This window comes from Physeter macrocephalus, chromosome 2 (genome assembly GCF_002837175.3).
Source record: "Physeter macrocephalus isolate SW-GA chromosome 2, ASM283717v5, whole genome shotgun sequence".
In the NCBI taxonomy this organism is placed as follows: domain Eukaryota; kingdom Metazoa; phylum Chordata; class Mammalia; order Artiodactyla; family Physeteridae; genus Physeter; species Physeter macrocephalus.
Window position 1 is genome coordinate 58,825,991 of NC_041215.1, and position 24,959 is coordinate 58,850,949.

At 40.4% G+C, this 24,959-nt stretch overlaps 1 protein-coding gene across 3 annotated transcripts in view; it reads right to left on the reverse strand.

The window, feature by feature from the left end:
- The window catches only part of CACNB4 (calcium voltage-gated channel auxiliary subunit beta 4), a 288,918-nt gene that overhangs the window by 23,404 nt on the left and 240,555 nt on the right, over positions 1–24,959 (reverse strand). For 2 of the 3 annotated variants that reach the window (XM_007108275.3, XM_007108276.4), the window contains exons 6-10: positions 22,726–22,802; positions 21,206–21,225; positions 20,903–20,983; positions 19,497–19,555; positions 2,562–2,671 (exon numbers count right to left, since the gene is read on the reverse strand). In XM_007108275.3, the coding sequence (XP_007108337.1) occupies positions 2,562–2,671; positions 19,497–19,555; positions 20,903–20,983; positions 21,206–21,225; positions 22,726–22,802 (347 nt within the window). Of the gene's footprint in view, positions 1–2,561; positions 2,672–10,806; positions 10,866–12,292; positions 12,374–14,115; positions 14,188–19,496; positions 19,556–20,902; positions 20,984–21,205; positions 21,226–22,725; positions 22,803–24,959 lie in introns of those variants that run through there. The other variant, XM_028477944.1, reaches the window with a different exon arrangement.

Genomic DNA, 24,959 nt, shown 5'->3' on the forward strand with positions numbered 1-24,959 from the left:
GGAGGGACCCCAGTGAACACTTCTATAACTTGACCACAACTGGTCTGGACCCACCTCTCCCCAGCATCTCTGTCACCTGAGACCTTTCTCTTATATCCAAAGGCTTAAACGACTTCAATGGCTCCCTGTGGCCCAAAGCAACATTTTCCAAAGGCAGTACCTTGGAACACTAATCTCATGAGATAGCCTAAGCAAAGAAGGGGTTTTTTTTGCAAGGGAGATATCACATGCTATAATAGTTTCTCTTGCAATTTCAAATGTACATTACCCTCTTTATCTTAATGCCTCTAAGAAGTGTTGCAGTGAAGAAATCTGACAGCTATTTAATCCATAAGTTTCAAATTTATTTGACTGTGGAAAACATACTAATAGTATCCTTTAAAATCAACATTTTGTGGAATCTATTTTGGGGTCTCTTTAGCAAGGCGTACTAGAGCCTTAACATACTGGCCTCGATCTGTTTTTTCAGTCTCTTCTGTTGCTCTCAAATCATGCCCCCTACTTCCTTTTTCTAAATATGTTCTGCACAAAACGACTTGTTTCTCAACCACACAGTGTTTATATGTCAATGCCTTTGTACGTTGTGGACTGCCCTAAGAACCAGCTCAAAAAGAACTTCTGTGAAGTCTACTCAGACACTTCTTACTCCCTACCCTTCTTTCTTTATACTTTTAGTATTTTGCTCATAATTCCATTATCACACAGTATTTTAACCATCACTCCCTTTTTTCTGTTTGCCCGTGGCTAAGACACTTTGCCTTATTTACGTCTGTACTTCCTAAGTCTGGTACAATGTGTGGCAGTAACAAGTGTTCAAGAAACATTTGATGAAAGAATCTACACATGTGCATTAACAAGCAGACAAATGGGCATAAGTGGCTCACATAGTGGTTATTATAATAGGCTGCCATTAAATTATCTCCAATGGTTGTTGGAGTTATGACTTTACAGAGTAAAAAGGAAAACCAGTGAACTGATATCTACCTTGTTTCTTCCTCAATATTTACACCAACCCCACTGCATCCACTCCACTGACTCTGACAACAGGTGACTACATAGGTGATAGGGGATGACCTCACAGAATGCCCATTACACTCTAGGCTGGTGCAAGATGGTTGAAAAAGTCAGGCAACCTAGCTTATGTTTTTAAGTGTCCTTTAGCCTCTCATTATACATCAGAGGAAGGAATGGTTAAGAGTCAAAGGCACTGTGAGGAGTGGAAAGGAGGGTGGAAGACAGGAGAACAGAGAACAGATGCTTATTTGAGAAACCTTCAATCTAATTTGGTATCCTTGTCACCCATGATATACTACTCTAGTCAGTTACCTAATCTGATTCATCATCATCAACTCTGCCATCATCACTCTTGAAGGTCAAAATACTGTGCCTTTAAGAGTGTTTCACTCTGTCTGTGCAAGGCTCTAAATACAGAACTAAAGAAGGAACCACCGATGTCTGGGATCCTGCTCTCACAAATGCTGACAAGTGTCCCATTTGGTAGGTTCAGCATTCTTTCAAAAAGCAGCCATCCAAGAAACATTTATTGAGCAATTACTATGTGCCAATCCCAGGCCAGGAACAGAGAGGACACTCGTCTCTTTCCACCTGCACAATTCTTGGCATAGCCTTCAATGGACACTTGATGGGATATTTGGGCATGCAATCTATCTTAGAAACCCTAATTTTAGAAAAAGTTTTCTATCATCTATAGAGCTCATTTAAGTAGTTTTTTAAAAAAAATGTAGTGGCATAGAAAAACCCTGTCTTTCCTACTCTGCCCATGAGGAAGAGGGCAGTAAAGCAAGTTGCCCTCAGAATGTGAATGCAAAAGAGAGTTATAAGTGGACTACACCACTCTGGGCCACCATAGAAACCACAAACAGGCTTTTGAGATGAGTGATATGATTCTCCTGCAGCCTGGACCCACTTCTGTGGTTGGTGAATCCATCCTCCACAGCCTTGCTCCTGCATGGCTTGATGGAACTAATCACATATAGTGCTTTTTCTTCTCCATCGTGGTGAATTTCAGGATGCTTTCTGATTGGTGCACCAGGAAAGACATGTTTAAACTCCCTGAATGGTATTAATGGTGGTTGCTACTTCCACTTAAGGATGTGACTACTCTGGACACCAGCTGGCAGCAGAAACCACACTGAGAACACCATTATCTAGCTTCCTTCTAAGGATCTGGGAAAGGTGGACATCTCATTTCCTTTCACGTCAGCTGTGACTTAGGTATGACAGATATCATTAGCCTCATTGAGAAGCTCGGGCAAAGCGGGGATGAGTGGTTTCGCGTGTTGAGGCAGTAACAGAGGAGGACAACCTGTTGAGGAGTCTTCCTACCAGACTACTAATTAGCTAAGTGACTGGAGCTGAGAAAGAGGAGTCTCAAGCTACTGCAGGACTCTGCTCCCTGCTTTTCCACGGCTAGCCTTCTTGTCAGTTAATCAGCGCTTCCCGCTTCAGAATGGGGAAAATGGGCAAATTGGAAAGACATTCACAAATGCAACATGTGTCACCCCGGTCTGAGAGCGCAGTACCACATTTGAACATCTTACCTAAGCTGGACCGAGTGTTTGAGCGTTCAATTATTGCTCTCTTGCTGGGATTATTTAGGACAGACCTCTTAGCAAGAGAAATGTCAGCTGTCACTCTTGTTATTGATATCCTATGAATAGGAACACAGAACAGAACAAGCCAGTAAAAATGTCGTGGGGCTCTCCAAGAGATTTATAACCACAGTACTTAATAACCGCCTCACATACTATACTGCAACCACAGTATAATAAACATTGGCCACAAGTATTTTTAAATAGGATTTGGCTAGCATTAAAATACAGGCAGAGCAGAATGGAGGAAGGTTTTGGCTATTTAACAAAAAAAGACTCCAGGAAAAATGCAGCTCTTCCTCCACTATTGTCTGCCTTGCCGAATTCTCCTTATAATGCACACCATACCAGGAGGGAATCAAAACATATGAATAAACCATGCTCTTTCTAGGAAGCAGCAATACAATTTCCCCACAATTCAGTTGATTTGCGCTTGAACAAGACTTTCAGGAACTGCAAATGCTCTGCCCAGGTGCATCAATGCTGCTGGTCAAAGGGGGAAATCCTCTTCATTTCAATCATCAAAGACAATCAGCTGTGTTGCATTCCTGATGCTCAACAGTTAACTCATGGTATATGACGCATTTCGCCACAGGTCCAAAGGAATGTTTCATTTCTAAGAATATGAAAAATATGATTTCTTTTCTGCAGGCACAAGGATTCTTCAGCATATTTGCATATTGCTTTGAATGCATATTGTGGGCAGTAATAAGACGCTATTGCTGAAGGCAATATACAGATTGTTCCAGGATTTCCATAAGTTAGAAAGTATCCTGCAGTCATGCAAGACAAGAATAAAACCGAGACACTGCAGATGAATGGAGACAGGGGTCTATCTGTATATGATGAGAATCTGTGGAATTTATAATTTTAAAATTCTTTATTTTAAGCTGGGATTGCTCAACTTCAGATTATGCTCTACCTGCAGAATGCAAAGAATGCCTCTCTAAGCCAGCTACTGCCATCATGGACCCTTCTTCACTCTTATCTCCAAAACTTGGCAGAGTTCCAGGAAGGAGACAAGAAGAGTCCCGCCCCTTCCCTTTTATACTCACTGCACTCATTCTCCCCCACTTTCAAACTCCTCTAGCTGGTGGTGGAGCAGGGAAGAGGGTAGAGTTATCAACAATTATTGAGTCATATGTCATCTCACACCTATTTGGGGACAACAATGTCAGCACTCTCAGGAGACTCTTCACCTGACTTCAGAGACCTGAATCCTTGGGGAGAGTTTAAAATAGTCTTTTTCATAAATGGTTGGAAATGATTTCTTTAAAGCAACAGGCTGTGCAAAAGTTCTGGTGCCCTTTTAAAGCAAAGTACTCCTTGTTTGCATTGTTGTATATATAAGCTATAGATGGTCAGGAAGTTTAAAATTTTTTAACTTTTTAGAATTTTTTAGGCCCTGATAAATTATTCGAGGCATCTTCAAATTGTCTTCTGCAGAAATCAAGAATTTTGTGAAATACGTCTCAGGCCACTGAGAATGTTAAATGGGGGCTGAGTAGGCCAGAAGGGCCCCAGCTTTCTGACCCTCAATGCCAGGCAAACACCCCTGCATTTATGTTTTCTACACAGGGGGCTTATCTATGATTTCATTGTAAGAACTTGTTCAACTGCTAAAAGAAATTGGAAAACACTGGTCTGTACAACTTCTTCATTTTTAAAAATTAATTAATTAATTAATTAATTTATGTTTGGCTGCACTGGGTCGTCTTTGTTGCTGCACGTGGGTTTTCTCTAGTTGCGGCAAGCAGGGGCTACTCTTTGTTGTGGTGCGCAGGCTTCTCATTGTGGTGGCTTTTCTTGCTGTGGAGCACAGGCTCTAGGTGTGCGGGCTTCAGTAGTTGTGGCTTGCAGGCTCTAGAGCACAGGCTCAGTAGTTGTGGCACATGGGCTTAGTTGCTCCACGACATGTGGGATCTTCCCGGACCAGGGCTCAAACCCGTGTCCCCTGCATTGGCAGGCGGATTCTTAACCACTGCACCAGGAGGGAAGTCCCACTTCTTCATTTTATCAAGAAGAAAAGTGAGACACAGAGAGGAAGTTACACATGGTTATTTAGAGTCTAAGAAGGTCTAAAGCACAGGCCCCCAAGCACCAGGCCAGTACTTAGTCACCTGACTCATAATTCTCTTACAGTTTCAGTTTTCTTCTCCAGCAACCCTGAATCTCCCGATACCAGCCACATCATCAAGTGCAGATCTTGGCCATACGCTGAGAGATGGTCAAGATCTAAATCAGGTTAAAGTCAGTGAAGCCCACATCTGAGTCTCCATTACTCAGTTGGCTGCTGCCCTTGAGGCATGAAATCTCATAGGTAGTCTTTGCGGTCGTAGCTCCTTTTACCTACAGAAGAGGATTTGCTTATTTTTGTGTTTCTGGTTTTTTTGTTTGTAGTTTTAAGAATGGAGTTGCTGGTTAGAAACATACAGTTAATTCCCAGAGCAATTCAAATATATGACTGGAGACAAGTGGGTTGGTTTAGGGACAGAATTCAACCTTCTAGAATAATGATTTTTAGAGGGCCCAAAGAGTCTATTCTGCTTCAGTGAAAATCAAATTTGCTAGTTCTGTACTAGCCAAATAGTAACCCTTGGTTCTTAAAATTTGAAAGGATTATCAACAGATGTGCACTCTTATTTTTTCTGGGTTTTAACACACTTTTACCAAGCCATTTTCAGACACATCCAAAGTTTTACCAAAAAAACAAAACAATAACACACATACACAAAAACAGAAAAAAAAAACTGCTTCATGTATTCCAAAACCAGGAAAAGGTGTGGACAATAAAAGGTTCTTTTTCTTCTTTTATTGGTCAATAAAATACCAGCTAATTTGTTAATATAGGTTATTTCTTAATAAAAATACACATTATGAAACAGCTTAGGAGAAGAAAGACACAGCTCCAGAAACCCTCTAATAAGACAAAGCAGGAGTTTTTATTTTCCATGCAAAGATGCTTACTATTATCAAACTCAGACACCAAATGCAAACTTTTTTGTTGTTTAAAAGGCTTTCCAGCAATGTAATTACATTCATCATTAAATGCTAGTTTATTTACTTTTTTTTTTTTTTTTTTTTTGCGGTACATGGGCCTCTCACTGTTGTGGCCTCTCCCGTTGCGAAGCACAGACTCCGGACGCGCAGGCTCAGCAGCCATGGCTCACGGGCCCAACCGCTCCGCGGCATGTAGGATCCTCCCAGACCGGGGCACAAGCCCGTGTCCCCTGCATCGGCAGGCGGACTCTCAACCACTGCGCCACCAGGGAAGCCCTACTTTTTTTTTTTTTTAACTTAAAGTTATACCCTTTCTATTTCTTTTCTTGCTATACTCATATCCTCTAGTGTCTTTCAGTACTTCTATGTATTTTATTTGATATACATCTCTAAAAAGTTCCCTTGGAAACTTTTTTGTGATGTAGTGTCAGTAATTACTAGCCCGGGGATAAATGACTAACAGAAGTTCAGTTCTCCAGCAGACTGGGTATATATCTCTAAATCTAGTAAATCTGAACCCTAATTGTTGCTTATTTCTGGTTTGGAATTGATAATTTCTGCAGTCCATCATGTGCTATGAGTATTAGTTTTCTGTGATTTTTCTATGGAAAGACATTACTCTTAGGTGAGACACACTCATTCAACAATAATTAGTATTTCCATGTTGATAATGGAACAGCTAAAGATCCTTCTATACTCTATCCTTGCCACATCTAATATGCAACCCTGTTAGTATATTAGTTTTTATTAAAACTCTTAAGACTTCCTTCACAAGGAAAAAACATTCCAAAGATCAGACAGCACACTGTCAGGAGAACAGGAATGGAAGGCATATGTAGACCTCAGTACTCTTCCTGGGTCTTCCTCTTGGCTGGTTGTGTGACCATGGTCAAGTCATGCCATTTTTTGAGCATCAATATCATAATCAATAAAGTGGTGATAGTGGCTTTGTTGAATTATCTCACATGATTATCATTAGGAGCAAACCAGGTAATATATAAAAGTGCTTTCTTAAATAATTATTCATAGTGTCCTATGTTGATAGGCACATATATAATGTATACAAGGTAGTTGTTGGAGATTTGAGGCTTGAGGGAGACAGTTTCTTTATATTCTGTCCTCAAAAGTTAGCAGTCTACCATGAACTCTCCCATTCTTGGAGTCTGTGAAATTTATATATACTTTGAGGATGGGAGAATAAGGTCAGACATGTTGCAATCAAAATCGGCTAATTTAAAAAATCATATTTGGCATTAAAGCGTTCAATTAATTATCTCTAGTGCTTGAGTGTCCACTGATGAGTCTGCATTTGAATAGAGAGTAGGAGGAGGAGATAATAAGAAGATGATATTGGTTATGAAACAGACGGCACTGTATTGTTCTTTTCCATTTGTTGACTGCAAATCTTCCATGTCTTGGCTGCTTTGTGATAGCATCAGCTGTTGCCATTTTCTTTTATAAATAAATACTACTTCTTTGAGTCTCCCTAAATTATATTCTTAGCCTCCTTTCTTCAAATTCTTTCTCAAACCTTTTTTTTTTTTTTTAAGCATTCCTTGGCTAATAGCTTCAGATCCTATTTGTATGTTCATTTATGATTTGGGGCCATAATCATGTCAGTTACAAAGTGTCCTACAACTGCCATAGAGCTGATCTGATCCAGTTGTCAAAAAGCCTAAAGTTACAACTTTGTTGGGATTTGAAATGATTAGCATAGGTCAACAAATTGCAATTGGTTTGACTGCTTGCTGTTCAGCCTATGAATGGTAGATTCAACCAGCTGAACAAACCTCATCTGAAAAGATGATCCCCGTTGAATGTTTGTGGTGTTAAATGAAGAGAGAAAAGCTCCATGCCATTGTGCATCCACTGTGTCCCTGACAGGCTGGTGCCACTGTAGCAGCTTGTTAGGCTCACTTAGTTTATGATCTGTGCATAGGAATTGTCACTATGTGTGGAGATCCACGTGTACAGGGGTTCCCTCAGGAAGTATTTAGTATTGTGCTCTCCATTTTTCTTACATAGATTCTAGTTAGGCTCTACAATAGCAATAAAATTGTAAAATAAGTAAGTAGCTTTAAACTGATTCAAATAATTTCTAAGGTATCATTAAAAAAATAAGCATATGATTCTCTAATAATCAATGTTGGATTTTAATCCAATTTGTTGAATTATTTTTTAGCCAAGATATGAAAAACGGTATTGAAGAAGCAAGCCTTTTAGCCGTGTTTGTTGTTGTTGTTGTTTTTTGTTTTTTGCTTTTTTGGCTCTTTCTGAAAAAGAAAAGACTTTATCCTATTTTGTCTAACCTACTGCATTCATAGCCAACGAAACACTGTGTAGGTTTCCATTAGAACATATTGTTTATGTTGTATTGCTGTGCAAAAGTCCACTGTGTAATTGTTCTCTTGGCTGGTTCCAATTAAAGACTATTTGTTGTTTTCTCTCCTTTTATTAATTGGTAAAACATAACACAGCAGATTGTCATGGCTCAGAATGTAAGGATATTCCCCACACAGCAGACATGTCAGTCATTGTGTATCCACATTGCACATTTCTTCTTCCTTACCAAAGTCTCTCTATATATACTCAACCAATGAATTCATTATCATTTTCCTGCTGCACTGGCCTCTTCTAATTTGAAAGTAAATCCACTCTCCTATTCCCACTTTTAATACCTAGTTTTCTCCAACTCTGCCATACATCAGATCTCTCTAGGGCTGAGTCTCTTTCCTCCAGCTATTACTTTTGCTGCTGCTGTATTCTTCCTCATATCTCCAGACCCTCTGCTGTGCCATTAGACCCCATGGAACACTTGGCATTGAAATTTTAATTCTATTTCTACTAAAACCAACTTCAATAGTGTGTACAAGTGCTTGGTGAATCAGGTAACTCTAGCTGGTAAATCTTTGCTCTTACAATTAAATGCATTTTCTCTTTCTGGGTCTGAAGATTGAGGAAGAACCTCAGATTCTTCATTCTTGAAGGCAGTAATTAAGTCACTCACTTTCTATTTGCTGAATTATAATAATTCCTTTCTTCTTTTCCATAGGTCCTACCTTTCAAACCTTTAATTACACTGCCGCTTACAAGGATGTTAAGTGGGGACCAAAACAATCTAACAGAAGCTTAGATTGCATATAGGATGGCATTTGTTCAGCTCAAGGGCTGTTATGGGGCCACAGGATGAGGCACTTCTCAGAACTTCCTTAAATAAAGGCACTGCAGGTTAGAACCATGTGACTCTAAGCACAGATGAAGGAAGTGTGATTGACTGAGCCAGGCATGTCAGCTGTGGCCAACCCAGGGAGAGCTGCATGAGGGTAAGGGTGATGGCCTCTGTCATCGGAGGCAAGGACCAACACCAATATTATTAACTTAGAGAGTCAGAGTTCAGCTGTTTCTTTGTAATGCTTTTTTAAGAAGTAATTTCCCAGTGGTCAAAAGTTTTCCAACAGAAGAAGGTTATCCATCTACCTGTGGTTTGGGGACATAAGAGATTAGCCTAAAAGGACTTTTACATTTCCTTCCAACTCCAAGAGTCTAGTACTCAGTGCTTTTCACTTGTTTTCTCTGAAATTACTTCATTCTCTGCCTATTTGTTTAAAAACAAAACAGAAACAAAAACAAAAAAACAGAGACTAGGATATAGCCATGGCTTTCTTATTAAGCCCTTTGTGTCCACTAGATAAATGTGGCAGACTACTATTTGTTCAGCAAAATCCATTTACTCTTCCTCTTGGGCACACAGCTAGACTGTAATTTCCAGCCTCCTTTGCAATTAGGTGTGGCCACATGACTAAGTTCTAGCCAATGAAATGTGAGAATGATGTGAGTCACTTCCAGGCCAGCTTGTTCCTCTCTCTCTCTACAGCTAATTGGAGAGACCAACCCCAGGTCAAGGGTCCCAAATGACAGGCAGGACAAATTTTTTGCCCAGTCCTTCCCTCCTCCATACTACCCACCTTCCCAGCTGAGGAACACCTGCCTCAGACTATTGAATGAGCAACACCAAGCTTCCATTGTGTTTGATTCATTACACACTTTGGGCTCTACTTATTAAGGCAGCCTGGCCTGTACTAAGATACTTAGCAAGTCACATAATGGCACTGAAGCATTCTGCTTTCTTGAACTAAAATCTCAATTATTGGAACTAAAATCTCAGTTTATTTTCTTTGTATATAGTCCCAGAAACTAACAAATATTTCAAACACAATTATCCAGAAGGTTTTTCTTTTGACAATTACATACAATTTGTACTTAAAGCATTATCATGTTTGCTTTTTTCTTAAAATACCATAATTTAAAAAATCTATTTGTGGACATTTTTAAAATGTCTTCAAATACTTAAATATTTGGTAAGCTGGATGCATTTAACCATACTTTGCACACACTAAGTTTTCTTCATTTCTAATAAGTCTTCAGGTATTTGCACATGGTTATTTTTACATGGAGTGCATTCTGAATTGTGAAAGAGCTTGGTACTTAGTATTGAGTCAGTATGGACTTTTTACCATTTCTCTGCAAAATACAGAAACTCCTTCCAGATATTTTTCACAAAACTTAAATGATAAAATTTTCTGATGGTTAAAGACTGAGCCCTGTTGATAATGGGTCATAGTGGGATAGGATACATACAAAAGAAACCCATAAAATAGCAAAGAAATTTCTAGTAAAACAAACCCAGAACTGAACATCCAAAGAAGTACTATTCCCTACAAAATAGTCATTTTTGGAGGCTTATGATGAAAACATTTCTTGTGCTCTTCTTTTAAGGAAATTCAGTACTTTATACCTTCATATGATACACACGCACAATTCCCAAATGATACTACCCAACTTGACCAGTGAGGCACCATATTTTTCAGAAATATTCTATATTTTCATTATTTTTTATAAACATAAGTTTGGTATGAATTCACTAACAAGTGAGAAAATAAAGACTAACACATACATATAAATAAAACAAATGGATAATTTTCCTTCTCAACGTCCTTTTTCTTTAAGGGATTCAATGCTATACGTCATAACTTCATCTTTTCAGAACACTTTCATTGTATTCTCCCCTGAACACTAAGTTAACTTTTAATTAGTGAACATCTGCAATCACCAGAAACATAGACCCACAAATCAATTTATCATTCATGTTTGGTTAAAGGAAAATAAAAAATACAAAAGCATCTGTATGCCTCACCTCCCATCAAACCTGTGCTTCAGGAAATCAAAGAGGGCTTTCTGCATCATGTCTGTGACCTTTGCAGAGGTGAAAAAAAAAAGAATGAGGCAAACACACACAGAGAGAGAGAGAAGTCAAAAGTGAGAGAGCTGAAAGGGAAGGCATTCTGACGGAGCAAAGATCTGATCACAGCCACTCGTCTGGTGGAGGTGGGACAGGGCAGGTGACCGTGGACAGAGTTTTTCATACTTAACCAGTTGCACTTACTCAACTTCCCCCCTTGGTTCTCCTCCAGGGTGTTAAGGCATGAACCAGCAGTGTTCACTAGATCCAAGGCAAACCCTCATCTCCTTTTAGGGGGTGGAACTGCCACCAAGAGTCCACGATAGGCTAGCTTTGTGCACAGGTGCGACCTAGCCTTGGCATACCTGAGTGGTGCCTGCCTTCAGTGAGAAGGAGCTAGAGCTCCTCAGGCCAGCCTTGGGCTCTGCCTGCTACTAGTCTGTGCAAGTCGGTGGAAATTCTCCACGCCTAGGGCTGGATTTCTGTACACCGCTCTCCTGCTCTTCCTCTGATGTTCCCCATTGAGAAGGGGAGGGAGGAGAGGAAGGAGAAGGGGAAAAGGGAGGGTGGGGGAGAAGGAGATGGGATTCTTAAATCTGCCCCAAAGAGACTCATTAATTCACTCAACAAATGTGTACTGAATGCCTACTATGTGCCAGACACTATGCTAACTCAGTGGAAAGGGTGCCTTGGAGGTTGCCCACCTTCAGATTTTAATGTCCTACCCACTTATTCTTATCTACGCTGGCATAAAGCCAAAACGGCAACATCTGAAAGGCAGTGATCTAAGTCTTTACTCTTTTCCTTTTTGCGTGGTTTTGTTTAATTAATCTCTGAAGGAGTTCACTAATACTTTTAGTGGAGTGTTTTTTTTTTTTCTTTTATATGGTCTTTAAAGTAAAGAAGTAATCTCTGAAGGGAGTCCACTAATACTTTTAGTGGAGTGTTTTTTTTTTTCTTTTATATGGTCTTTAAAGTAAAGAAGCAGAGAAATGTTTGGTGGAATATGCCATTGTCTTGAGCACCCAGAAAAGTGAGATCTGTTGGTGCTTTGAGGTGAGGTTTGCTGGCATATTACTTACATGTTCCCTTGTGCTGTTCATACTCTATTACTTCTAATAGCAACGGGAACAGTTGAGACAGAAACAATCCTTTTCTTTGAATTGAATGCAGAGCAAATTTTTGACCAGAACTTCCCATTATAAATATTTTGAGGGAGCTATTTTTGAACACTGTAATACATGAAAGACAAGAAGTGGGCCAGGGAGGGAAGAAAGAGTGAAGGGCCACGTAAGCCCCATGCTGTACCTCCTGCCTTCACGAGCTGAGGGCTGGCTTCTGTTAGGACCTGTGTGAAAGCAGACCCTGAGAAGCAAGCTCCAAATGGCTGTCACCTAGGTTCTTGATCAATAACTGAAGCATAACAGACTGGTATTTGTACCTCATAACCCTTCAGTGACGGCCCCACTAACACCACCGGACGCATGGATGGCACAACATCGTAGGGAGGGATGTGCTCCGTCTGAAAAAGAAGATTGGACACGTGTGACAAGGGGAGGGTCAGCACACCTCCTCCACAGCCACAACATTCACAATCCTCAGGTCAAATGAGAAATAATGACCACAGTCCCACCAAGGAGACTCCTCCCTTATTTTATAGCCATTTGGGTCACTGAAATGGAGCATTGCAGGCATGTATGGATAGAAACCTCCACAGCAGATTTAAAAAGGAAACACAACTTACCACTTTTTGCTTCTGTTTTGCTAAAAGACAACAATGAGAGCCATATCAAAATATGCAATCTCTGTCATTGTTAGCACATGCTTTTAAAAGATGGAAGAATGTACCAATTTGTCCCTGTCATTTTCGTCATTTTCCAATTCACCCACTCTGCAGAGCACCACTCTACTGTTTCATTCTGGTTGGGCCAATTTTGAAGACAAATGCAAAAACAGACAACTTCCTCTCCGTTAGAATGGCCTTATATCCTGATTTCATGTGGGGTGGGGAGGGTGGATTTCATAATAACATTGGCTGGGCCAGTCACAGGCCATGGGTTGTTCCTGTGCTGGACACACCATGCAGTGTGGCTGACAGCAACTTGGACAAATCAAATTTGATAAAAAGAAACTTAGAATAACAATTTGGATAATAACGATCATTACCTCACTCACAAGTTATTTTTGGATTTGTAATTTTGGTGAACTATCAAAAAATTTTGTGGTTCTTTTTGTGTTCTTAAGTCTTCCTGCTCACTTTCCAGAATACTGACACATTTTTCCTACTATGTTGCTCTTAATTTCAAGTAAGTTTATAATCAGTTATTCCCGTTCTTTCTTGTTTGTAATAGTGAAAAGCTGCAATGACCTAAATGTCCAACAAATGGGGATGAGGCAAAATATACTCAATATCTGATTAAAGTGGCTTTGTGGCCACCCAATCAGGTCCAGTCCATTTGTGGACAACCCAGAGACCCAGAGTTTGGCTCAGAGCCATGGAAATCAGGATTCACATGAACAAGGACCCAGATACTCAGATCTGTTCCAGAATCAATCCAGTTTCCTGCAGTTATGATAGACCTTGGATCTGTCATTCTGAATTGGTAATCCTGGATGACTTAATGCAGCCTCAATTCTGGGCAGAATGAAATGAGCGTATAGGAGTCAGGGAATGTGGCAGAAGAAAAATTCCTCCTTGAATACCTCCACCGTTTCTAAATACACAGTTCCTGATTGGGCCACCACTGTCTCTTCATTACCATTAATTCCAGGGCTCAGTTATCTGCTGTCCAAACAGAAGTGAGGTCACCTGGGCCCAACCTCATTCTCTGCTTCAACCCTCTCCACCTCCACAGCCCAGGCTGTACCAACACACCCTAAAGTTTTACATGGAGACTTAAACAGAGCATTTTCTTCAGACTTTACAACTTTGTAAAAACTTTTAATTGATTGGCCCTCACCATCTTAAAGTCTGCTGGATTTCTGGATGGAATAATGAACTTGCTTCTGAATGATTTATAAAATAGAGGGAAAATAAGATTTTACAAAATTATATTACAATGATCTGAATTTCTAGTACCACAAGTACCCTTTAAATCAAATCAAATGACCACAGAAAGCAAATGAGCAATGAAAAGTTAAGTAGAAAAATCTTTAAGTCAAGCCTCTAAATTGCTTCCAAATTAGTAAAAATACTTGCATGTATTTTCAAATTTTAAGAAAGGAATACATTCCATTAAAAAAAGGTGTAATTGAAACCCTCACCTGTTGATGTGGGGGTTGCTCGAAATGTCCCTGATACCATTTCTCCAAGACTTGAAGAAGAATTTCCACTGGATTTCCTAAGATACGGAAAAGGAACTTAAGACTCATTCCCCAAAGATGGCGGAGTAGAAGGATGTGCGCTCACTCCCTCTTGCGAGAGCGCTGGAATCACAACTAACTGCTGAACAATCATCGACAGGGAGACACTGGAACTCACAGAAAAGATACCCCACATCCAAAGACAAAGGAGAAGCCACAGTGAGACGGTAGGAGGGGCGCAATCACAATAAAATCAAATCCCATAACTGCTGGATGGGTGACTCACAAACTGGAGAACACTTATACCACAGAAGTCCACCCACTGGAGTGCAGGTTCTGAGCCCCACGTCAGGCTTCCCAACCTGTGGGTCTGGCAACGGGAGGAGGAATTCCTAGAAAATCAGACTTTGAAGGTTAGCAGGATTTGATTGCAGGACTTTGACAGGACTGGGGGAAACAGAGACTACACTCTTGGAGGACATACACAAAGTAGTGTGCACATAGGGACCCAGGGGAAGGAGCAGTGACCCCATAGGAGACTGAACCAGACCTACCTGCTAGTGTTGGAGGGTCTCCTGCAGAGGGGGGTGGCTGTGGCTCACCGTGGAGACAAGCACACTGGCAGCAGATGTTCTGGGAAGTACTCCTTGGTGTGAGCCCTCCCAGAGTCTGCCATTAGTCCCACCAAAGAGCCGAGTAGGCTCCAGTTCTGGGTCGCCTCAGGCCAAACAACCAACAGGGAGGGAACCCAGCCCCACCCATCAGCAGACAAGTGGAGCAAAGTTTTACTGATCTCTGCCCACCAGAGCAACACCCAGCTCTACCCACCAACAGTCCCTCCCATCAGGAAGCTTGCACAAGCCTCTTAGATAGCCTCATCCACCAGAGGGCAGACAGCAGAAGCAAGAAGAACAATTCTGCAGCCTGTGGAACGAAAACCACATTCACAGAAAGATAGACAAAATGAAAGGGCAGAGGACTATGTACCAGATGAAGAAACAAAATAAAACCCCAGAAAACAACTCAATGAAGTGGAGATAGGCGACCTTCCAGAAAAAGAATTCAGAATAATGATAGTGAAGATGATCCAGGACCTCGGAAAAAGAATAGAGGCAAAGATTCATTAGGAGCAAACCAGGTAATATATAAAAGTGCTTTCTTAAATAATTATTCATAGTGTCCTATGTTGATAGGCACATATATAATGTATACAAGGTAGTTGTTGGAGATTTGAGGCTTGAGGGAGACAGTTTCTTTATATTCTGTCCTCAAAAGTTAGCAGTCTACCATGAACTCTCCCATTCTTGGAGTCTGTGAAATTTATATATACTTTGAGGATGGGAGAATAAGGTCAGACATGTTGCAATCAAAATCGGCTAATTTAAAAAATCATATTTGGCATTAAAGCGTTCAATTAATTATCTCTAGTGCTTGAGTGTCCACTGATGAGTCTGCATTTGAATAGAGAGTAGGAGGAGGAGATAATAAGAAGATGATATTGGTTATGAAACAGACGGCACTGTATTGTTCTTTTCCATTTGTTGACTGCAAATCTTCCATGTCTTGGCTGCTTTGTGATAGCATCAGCTGTTGCCATTTTCTTTTATAAATAAATACTACTTCTTTGAGTCTCCCTAAATTATATTCTTAGCCTCCTTTCTTCAAATTCTTTCTCAAACCTTTTTTTTTTTTTTTAAGCATTCCTTGGCTAATAGCTTCAGATCCTATTTGTATGTTCATTTATGATTTGGGGCCATAATCATGTCAGTTACAAAGTGTCCTACAACTGCCATAGAGCTGATCTGATCCAGTTGTCAAAAAGCCTAAAGTTACAACTTTGTTGGGATTTGAAATGATTAGCATAGGTCAACAAATTGCAATTGGTTTGACTGCTTGCTGTTCAGCCTATGAATGGTAGATTCAACCAGCTGAACAAACCTCATCTGAAAAGATGATCCCCGTTGAATGTTTGTGGTGTTAAATGAAGAGAGAAAAGCTCCATGCCATTGTGCATCCACTGTGTCCCTGACAGGCTGGTGCCACTGTAGCAGCTTGTTAGGCTCACTTAGTTTATGATCTGTGCATAGGAATTGTCACTATGTGTGGAGATCCACGTGTACAGGGGTTCCCTCAGGAAGTATTTAGTATTGTGCTCTCCATTTTTCTTACATAGATTCTAGTTAGGCTCTACAATAGCAATAAAATTGTAAAATAAGTAAGTAGCTTTAAACTGATTCAAATAATTTCTAAGGTATCATTAAAAAAATAAGCATATGATTCTCTAATAATCAATGTTGGATTTTAATCCAATTTGTTGAATTATTTTTTAGCCAAGATATGAAAAACGGTATTGAAGAAGCAAGCCTTTTAGCCGTGTTTGTTGTTGTTGTTGTTTTTTGTTTTTTGCTTTTTTGGCTCTTTCTGAAAAAGAAAAGACTTTATCCTATTTTGTCTAACCTACTGCATTCATAGCCAACGAAACACTGTGTAGGTTTCCATTAGAACATATTGTTTATGTTGTATTGCTGTGCAAAAGTCCACTGTGTAATTGTTCTCTTGGCTGGTTCCAATTAAAGACTATTTGTTGTTTTCTCTCCTTTTATTAATTGGTAAAACATAACACAGCAGATTGTCATGGCTCAGAATGTAAGGATATTCCCCACACAGCAGACATGTCAGTCATTGTGTATCCACATTGCACATTTCTTCTTCCTTACCAAAGTCTCTCTATATATACTCAACCAATGAATTCATTATCATTTTCCTGCTGCACTGGCCTCTTCTAATTTGAAAGTAAATCCACTCTCCTATTCCCACTTTTAATACCTAGTTTTCTCCAACTCTGCCATACATCAGATCTCTCTAGGGCTGAGTCTCTTTCCTCCAGCTATTACTTTTGCTGCTGCTGTATTCTTCCTCATATCTCCAGACCCTCTGCTGTGCCATTAGACCCCATGGAACACTTGGCATTGAAATTTTAATTCTATTTCTACTAAAACCAACTTCAATAGTGTGTACAAGTGCTTGGTGAATCAGGTAACTCTAGCTGGTAAATCTTTGCTCTTACAATTAAATGCATTTTCTCTTTCTGGGTCTGAAGATTGAGGAAGAACCTCAGATTCTTCATTCTTGAAGGCAGTAATTAAGTCACTCACTTTCTATTTGCTGAATTATAATAATTCCTTTCTTCTTTTCCATAGGTCCTACCTTTCAAACCTTTAATTACACTGCCGCTTACAAGGATGTTAAGTGGGGACCAAAACAATCTAACAGAAGCTTAGATTGCATATAGGATGGCATTTGTTCAGCTCAAGGGCTGTTATGGGGCCACAGGATGAGGCACTTCTCAGAACTTCCTTAAATAAAGGCACTGCAGGTTAGAACCATGTGACTCTAAGCACAGATGAAGGAAGTGTGATTGACTGAGCCAGGCATGTCAGCTGTGGCCAACCCAGGGAGAGCTGCATGAGGGTAAGGGTGATGGCCTCTGTCATCGGAGGCAAGGACCAACACCAATATTATTAACTTAGAGAGTCAGAGTTCAGCTGTTTCTTTGTAATGCTTTTTTAAGAAGTAATTTCCCAGTGGTCAAAAGTTTTCCAACAGAAGAAGGTTATCCATCTACCTGTGGTTTGGGGACATAAGAGATTAGCCTAAAAGGACTTTTACATTTCCTTCCAACTCCAAGAGTCTAGTACTCAGTGCTTTTCACTTGTTTTCTCTGAAATTACTTCATTCTCTGCCTATTTGTTTAAAAACAAAACAGAAACAAAAACAAAAAAACAGAGACTAGGATATAGCCATGGCTTTCTTATTAAGCCCTTTGTGTCCACTAGATAAATGTGGCAGACTACTATTTGTTCAGCAAAATCCATTTACTCTTCCTCTTGGGCACACAGCTAGACTGTAATTTCCAGCCTCCTTTGCAATTAGGTGTGGCCACATGACTAAGTTCTAGCCAATGAAATGTGAGAATGATGTGAGTCACTTCCAGGCCAGCTTGTTCCTCTCTCTCTCTACAGCTAATTGGAGAGACCAACCCCAGGTCAAGGGTCCCAAATGACAGGCAGGACAAATTTTTTGCCCAGTCCTTCCCTCCTCCATACTACCCACCTTCCCAGCTGAGGAACACCTGCCTCAGACTATTGAATGAGCAACACCAAGCTTCCATTGTGTTTGATTCATTACACACTTTGGGCTCTACTTATTAAGGCAGCCTGGCCTGTACTAAGATACTTAGCAAGTCACATAATGGCACTGAAGCATTCTGCTTTCTTGAACTAAAATCTCAATTATTGGAACTAAAATCTCAGTTTATTTTCTTTGTATATAGTCCCAGAAACTAACAAATATTTCAAACACAATTATCCAGAAGGTTTTTCTTTTGACAATTACATACAATTTGTACTTAAAGCATTATCATGTTTGCTTTTTTCTTAAAATACCATAATTTAAAAAATCTATTTGTGGACATTTTTAAAATGTCTTCAAATACTTAAATATTTGGTAAGCTGGATGCATTTAACCATACTTTGCACACACTAAGTTTTCTTCATTTCTAATAAGTCTTCAGGTATTTGCACATGGTTATTTTTACATGGAGTGCATTCTGAATTGTGAAAGAGCTTGGTACTTAGTATTGAGTCAGTATGGACTTTTTACCATTTCTCTGCAAAATACAGAAACTCCTTCCAGATATTTTTCACAAAACTTAAATGATAAAATTTTCTGATGGTTAAAGACTGAGCCCTGTTGATAATGGGTCATAGTGGGATAGGATACATACAAAAGAAACCCATAAAATAGCAAAGAAATTTCTAGTAAAACAAACCCAGAACTGAACATCCAAAGAAGTACTATTCCCTACAAAATAGTCATTTTTGGAGGCTTATGATGAAAACATTTCTTGTGCTCTTCTTTTAAGGAAATTCAGTACTTTATACCTTCATATGATACACACGCACAATTCCCAAATGATACTACCCAACTTGACCAGTGAGGCACCATATTTTTCAGAAATATTCTATATTTTCATTATTTTTTATAAACATAAGTTTGGTATGAATTCACTAACAAGTGAGAAAATAAAGACTAACACATACATATAAATAAAACAAATGGATAATTTTCCTTCTCAACGTCCTTTTTCTTTAAGGGATTCAATGCTATACGTCATAACTTCATCTTTTCAGAACACTTTCATTGTATTCTCCCCTGAACACTAAGTTAACTTTTAATTAGTGAACATCTGCAATCACCAGAAACATAGACCCACAAATCAATTTATCATTCATGTTTGGTTAAAGGAAAATAAAAAATACAAAAGCATCTGTATGCCTCACCTCCCATCAAACCTGTGCTTCAGGAAATCAAAGAGGGCTTTCTGCATCATGTCTGTGACCTTTGCAGAGGTGAAAAAAAAAAGAATGAGGCAAACACACACAGAGAGAGAGAGAAGTCAAAAGTGAGAGAGCTGAAAGGGAAGGCATTCTGACGGAGCAAAGATCTGATCACAGCCACTCGTCTGGTGGAGGTGGGACAGGGCAGGTGACCGTGGACAGAGTTTTTCATACTTAACCAGTTGCACTTACTCAACTTCCCCCCTTGGTTCTCCTCCAGGGTGTTAAGGCATGAACCAGCAGTGTTCACTAGATCCAAGGCAAACCCTCATCTCCTTTTAGGGGGTGGAACTGCCACCAAGAGTCCACGATAGGCTAGCTTTGTGCACAGGTGCGACCTAGCCTTGGCATACCTGAGTGGTGCCTGCCTTCAGTGAGAAGGAGCTAGAGCTCCTCAGGCCAGCCTTGGGCTCTGCCTGCTACTAGTCTGTGCAAGTCGGTGGAAATTCTCCACGCCTAGGGCTGGATTTCTGTACACCGCTCTCCTGCTCTTCCTCTGATGTTCCCCATTGAGAAGGGGAGGGAGGAGAGGAAGGAGAAGGGGAAAAGGGAGGGTGGGGGAGAAGGAGATGGGATTCTTAAATCTGCCCCAAAGAGACTCATTAATTCACTCAACAAATGTGTACTGAATGCCTACTATGTGCCAGACACTATGCTAACTCAGTGGAAAGGGTGCCTTGGAGGTTGCCCACCTTCAGATTTTAATGTCCTACCCACTTATTCTTATCTACGCTGGCATAAAGCCAAAACGGCAACATCTGAAAGGCAGTGATCTAAGTCTTTACTCTTTTCCTTTTTGCGTGGTTTTGTTTAATTAATCTCTGAAGGAGTTCACTAATACTTTTAGTGGAGTGTTTTTTTTTTTCTTTTATATGGTCTTTAAAGTAAAGAAGCAGAGAAATGTTTGGTGGAATATGCCATTGTCTTGAGCACCCAGAAAAGTGAGATCTGTTGGTGCTTTGAGGTGAGGTTTGCTGGCATATTACTTACATGTTCCCTTGTGCTGTTCATACTCTATTACTTCTAATAGCAACGGGAACAGTTGAGACAGAAACAATCCTTTTCTTTGAATTGAATGCAGAGCAAATTTTTGACCAGAACTTCCCATTATAAATATTTTGAGGGAGCTATTTTTGAACACTGTAATACATGAAAGACAAGAAGTGGGCCAGGGAGGGAAGAAAGAGTGAAGGGCCACGTAAGCCCCATGCTGTACCTCCTGCCTTCACGAGCTGAGGGCTGGCTTCTGTTAGGACCTGTGTGAAAGCAGACCCTGAGAAGCAAGCTCCAAATGGCTGTCACCTAGGTTCTTGATCAATAACTGAAGCATAACAGACTGGTATTTGTACCTCATAACCCTTCAGTGACGGCCCCACTAACACCACCGGACGCATGGATGGCACAACATCGTAGGGAGGGATGTGCTCCGTCTGAAAAAGAAGATTGGACACGTGTGACAAGGGGAGGGTCAGCACACCTCCTCCACAGCCACAACATTCACAATCCTCAGGTCAAATGAGAAATAATGACCACAGTCCCACCAAGGAGACTCCTCCCTTATTTTATAGCCATTTGGGTCACTGAAATGGAGCATTGCAGGCATGTATGGATAGAAACCTCCACAGCAGATTTAAAAAGGAAACACAACTTACCACTTTTTGCTTCTGTTTTGCTAAAAGACAACAATGAGAGCCATATCAAAATATGCAATCTCTGTCATTGTTAGCACATGCTTTTAAAAGATGGAAGAATGTACCAATTTGTCCCTGTCATTTTCGTCATTTTCCAATTCACCCACTCTGCAGAGCACCACTCTACTGTTTCATTCTGGTTGGGCCAATTTTGAAGACAAATGCAAAAACAGACAACTTCCTCTCCGTTAGAATGGCCTTATATCCTGATTTCATGTGGGGTGGGGAGGGTGGATTTCATAATAACATTGGCTGGGCCAGTCACAGGCCATGGGTTGTTCCTGTGCTGGACACACCATGCAGTGTGGCTGACAGCAACTTGGACAAATCAAATTTGATAAAAAGAAACTTAGAATAACAATTTGGATAATAACGATCATTACCTCACTCACAAGTTATTTTTGGATTTGTAATTTTGGTGAACTATCAAAAAATTTTGTGGTTCTTTTTGTGTTCTTAAGTCTTCCTGCTCACTTTCCAGAATACTGACACATTTTTCCTACTATGTTGCTCTTAATTTCAAGTAAGTTTATAATCAGTTATTCCCGTTCTTTCTTGTTTGTAATAGTGAAAAGCTGCAATGACCTAAATGTCCAACAAATGGGGATGAGGCAAAATATACTCAATATCTGATTAAAGTGGCTTTGTGGCCACCCAATCAGGTCCAGTCCATTTGTGGACAACCCAGAGACCCAGAGTTTGGCTCAGAGCCATGGAAATCAGGATTCACATGAACAAGGACCCAGATACTCAGATCTGTTCCAGAATCAATCCAGTTTCCTGCAGTTATGATAGACCTTGGATCTGTCATTCTGAATTGGTAATCCTGGATGACTTAATGCAGCCTCAATTCTGGGCAGAATGAAATGAGCGTATAGGAGTCAGGGAATGTGGCAGAAGAAAAATTCCTCCTTGAATACCTCCACCGTTTCTAAATACACAGTTCCTGATTGGGCCACCACTGTCTCTTCATTACCATTAATTCCAGGGCTCAGTTATCTGCTGTCCAAACAGAAGTGAGGTCACCTGGGCCCAACCTCATTCTCTGCTTCAACCCTCTCCACCTCCACAGCCCAGGCTGTACCAACACACCCTAAAGTTTTACATGGAGACTTAAACAGAGCATTTTCTTCAGACTTTACAACTTTGTAAAAACTTTTAATTGATTGGCCCTCACCATCTTAAAGTCTGCTGGATTTCTGGATGGAATAATGAACTTGCTTCTGAATGATTTATAAAATAGAGGGAAAATAAGATTTTACAAAATTATATTACAATGATCTGAATTTCTAGTACCACAAGTACCCTTTAAATCAAATCAAATGACCACAGAAAGCAAATGAGCAATGAAAAGTTAAGTAGAAAAATCTTTAAGTCAAGCCTCTAAATTGCTTCCAAATTAGTAAAAATACTTGCATGTATTTTCAAATTTTAAGAAAGGAATACATTCCATTAAAAAAAGGTGTAATTGAAACCCTCACCTGTTGATGTGGGGGTTGCTCGAAATGTCCCTGATACCATTTCTCCAAGACTTGAAGAAGAATTTCCACTGGATTTCCTAAGATACGGAAAAGGAACTTAAGACTCATTCCCCAAAGATGGCGGAGTAGAAGGATGTGCGCTCACTCCCTCTTGCGAGAGCGCTGGAATCACAACTAACTGCTGAACAATCATCGACAGGGAGACACTGGAACTCACAGAAAAGATACCCCACATCCAAAGACAAAGGAGAAGCCACAGTGAGACGGTAGGAGGGGCGCAATCACAATAAAATCAAATCCCATAACTGCTGGATGGGTGACTCACAAACTGGAGAACACTTATACCACAGAAGTCCACCCACTGGAGTGCAGGTTCTGAGCCCCACGTCAGGCTTCCCAACCTGTGGGTCTGGCAACGGGAGGAGGAATTCCTAGAAAATCAGACTTTGAAGGTTAGCAGGATTTGATTGCAGGACTTTGACAGGACTGGGGGAAACAGAGACTACACTCTTGGAGGACATACACAAAGTAGTGTGCACATAGGGACCCAGGGGAAGGAGCAGTGACCCCATAGGAGACTGAACCAGACCTACCTGCTAGTGTTGGAGGGTCTCCTGCAGAGGGGGGTGGCTGTGGCTCACCGTGGAGACAAGCACACTGGCAGCAGATGTTCTGGGAAGTACTCCTTGGTGTGAGCCCTCCCAGAGTCTGCCATTAGTCCCACCAAAGAGCCGAGTAGGCTCCAGTTCTGGGTCGCCTCAGGCCAAACAACCAACAGGGAGGGGACCCAGCCCCACCCATCAGCAGACAAGTGGAGCAAAGTTTTACTGATCTCTGCCCACCAGAGCAACACCCAGCTCTACCCACCAACAGTCCCTCCCATCAGGAAGCTTGCACAAGCCTCTTAGATAGCCTCATCCACCAGAGGGCAGACAGCAGAAGCAAGAAGAACAATTCTGCAGCCTGTGGAACGAAAACCACATTCACAGAAAGATAGACAAAATGAAAGGGCAGAGGACTATGTACCAGATGAAGAAACAAAATAAAACCCCAGAAAACAACTCAATGAAGTGGAGATAGGCGACCTTCCAGAAAAAGAATTCAGAATAATGATAGTGAAGATGATCCAGGACCTCGGAAAAAGAATAGAGGCAAAGATTGAGAAGATGCAAGAAATGTTTAACAAAGACCTAGAAGAATTAAAGAACAGCCACCTATAAGAATTAAAGAACAAACAAACAAAGAAGAACAATACAATAAAAGAAATGAAAAATACACTAGAAGGAATCAATAGCAGAATAACTGAGGCAGAACAACAGATAACTGAACTGGAAGACAGAATACTGGAATTCACTGCCATGGAACACAATAAAGAAAAAAGAATGAAAGGAAATGAAGACAGCCTAAGAGACCTCTGGGACAACATTAAGCGTGACAAAATTCGCATCAAAGGGGTCCCAGAAGGAGAAGAGAGAGAGAAAAGACCCAAGAAAATATTTGAAGAGCTTATAGTCGAAAACTTCCCTAGCATGGGAAAGGAAATAGCCACCAATCCAGGAAGTGCACAGAGTCCCAGGCAGGATAAACCCAAGGAGAAGCACACCGAGACACACAGTAATCAAACTGACAAAAATTAAAGACAAATAAAAATTATTGAAAGGAACAAAGGAAAAATGACAAATAACATACAAGGGAACTCCCACAAGGTTAACAACTGATTGCTCAGCAGAAACTCTACAAGCCAAAAGGGAGTGGCACAATATATTTAAAGTTATGAAAGGGAAGAACCTACAACTAAGATTACTCTACCCGGCAAGGATCTCATTCAAATTCGATGGAGAAATCAAAAGCTTTACAGACAAGCAAAAGCTAAGAGAATTCAGCACCACCAAACCAGCTCTACAACAAATGCTAAAGGGACTTCTCTAAGTGGGAAACACAAGAGAAGAAAAGACCGACAAAACCAAACCCATAACAATTAAGAAAATGGTAATAGGAACATACATATCAATAATTGCCTTAAATGTGAACGGATTAAATGCTCCAACCAAAAGACACAGGCTTGCTGAATGGATGCAAAAACAAGACCCATATATATGTTGTCTACAACAGACCCACTTCAGACCTAGGGACATATTCAGACTGAAAGTGAGGGAATGGAAAAAGATATTCCATGCAAATGGAAATCAAAAGAAAGCTGGAGTAGCAATACTCATATCAGATAAAATAGACTT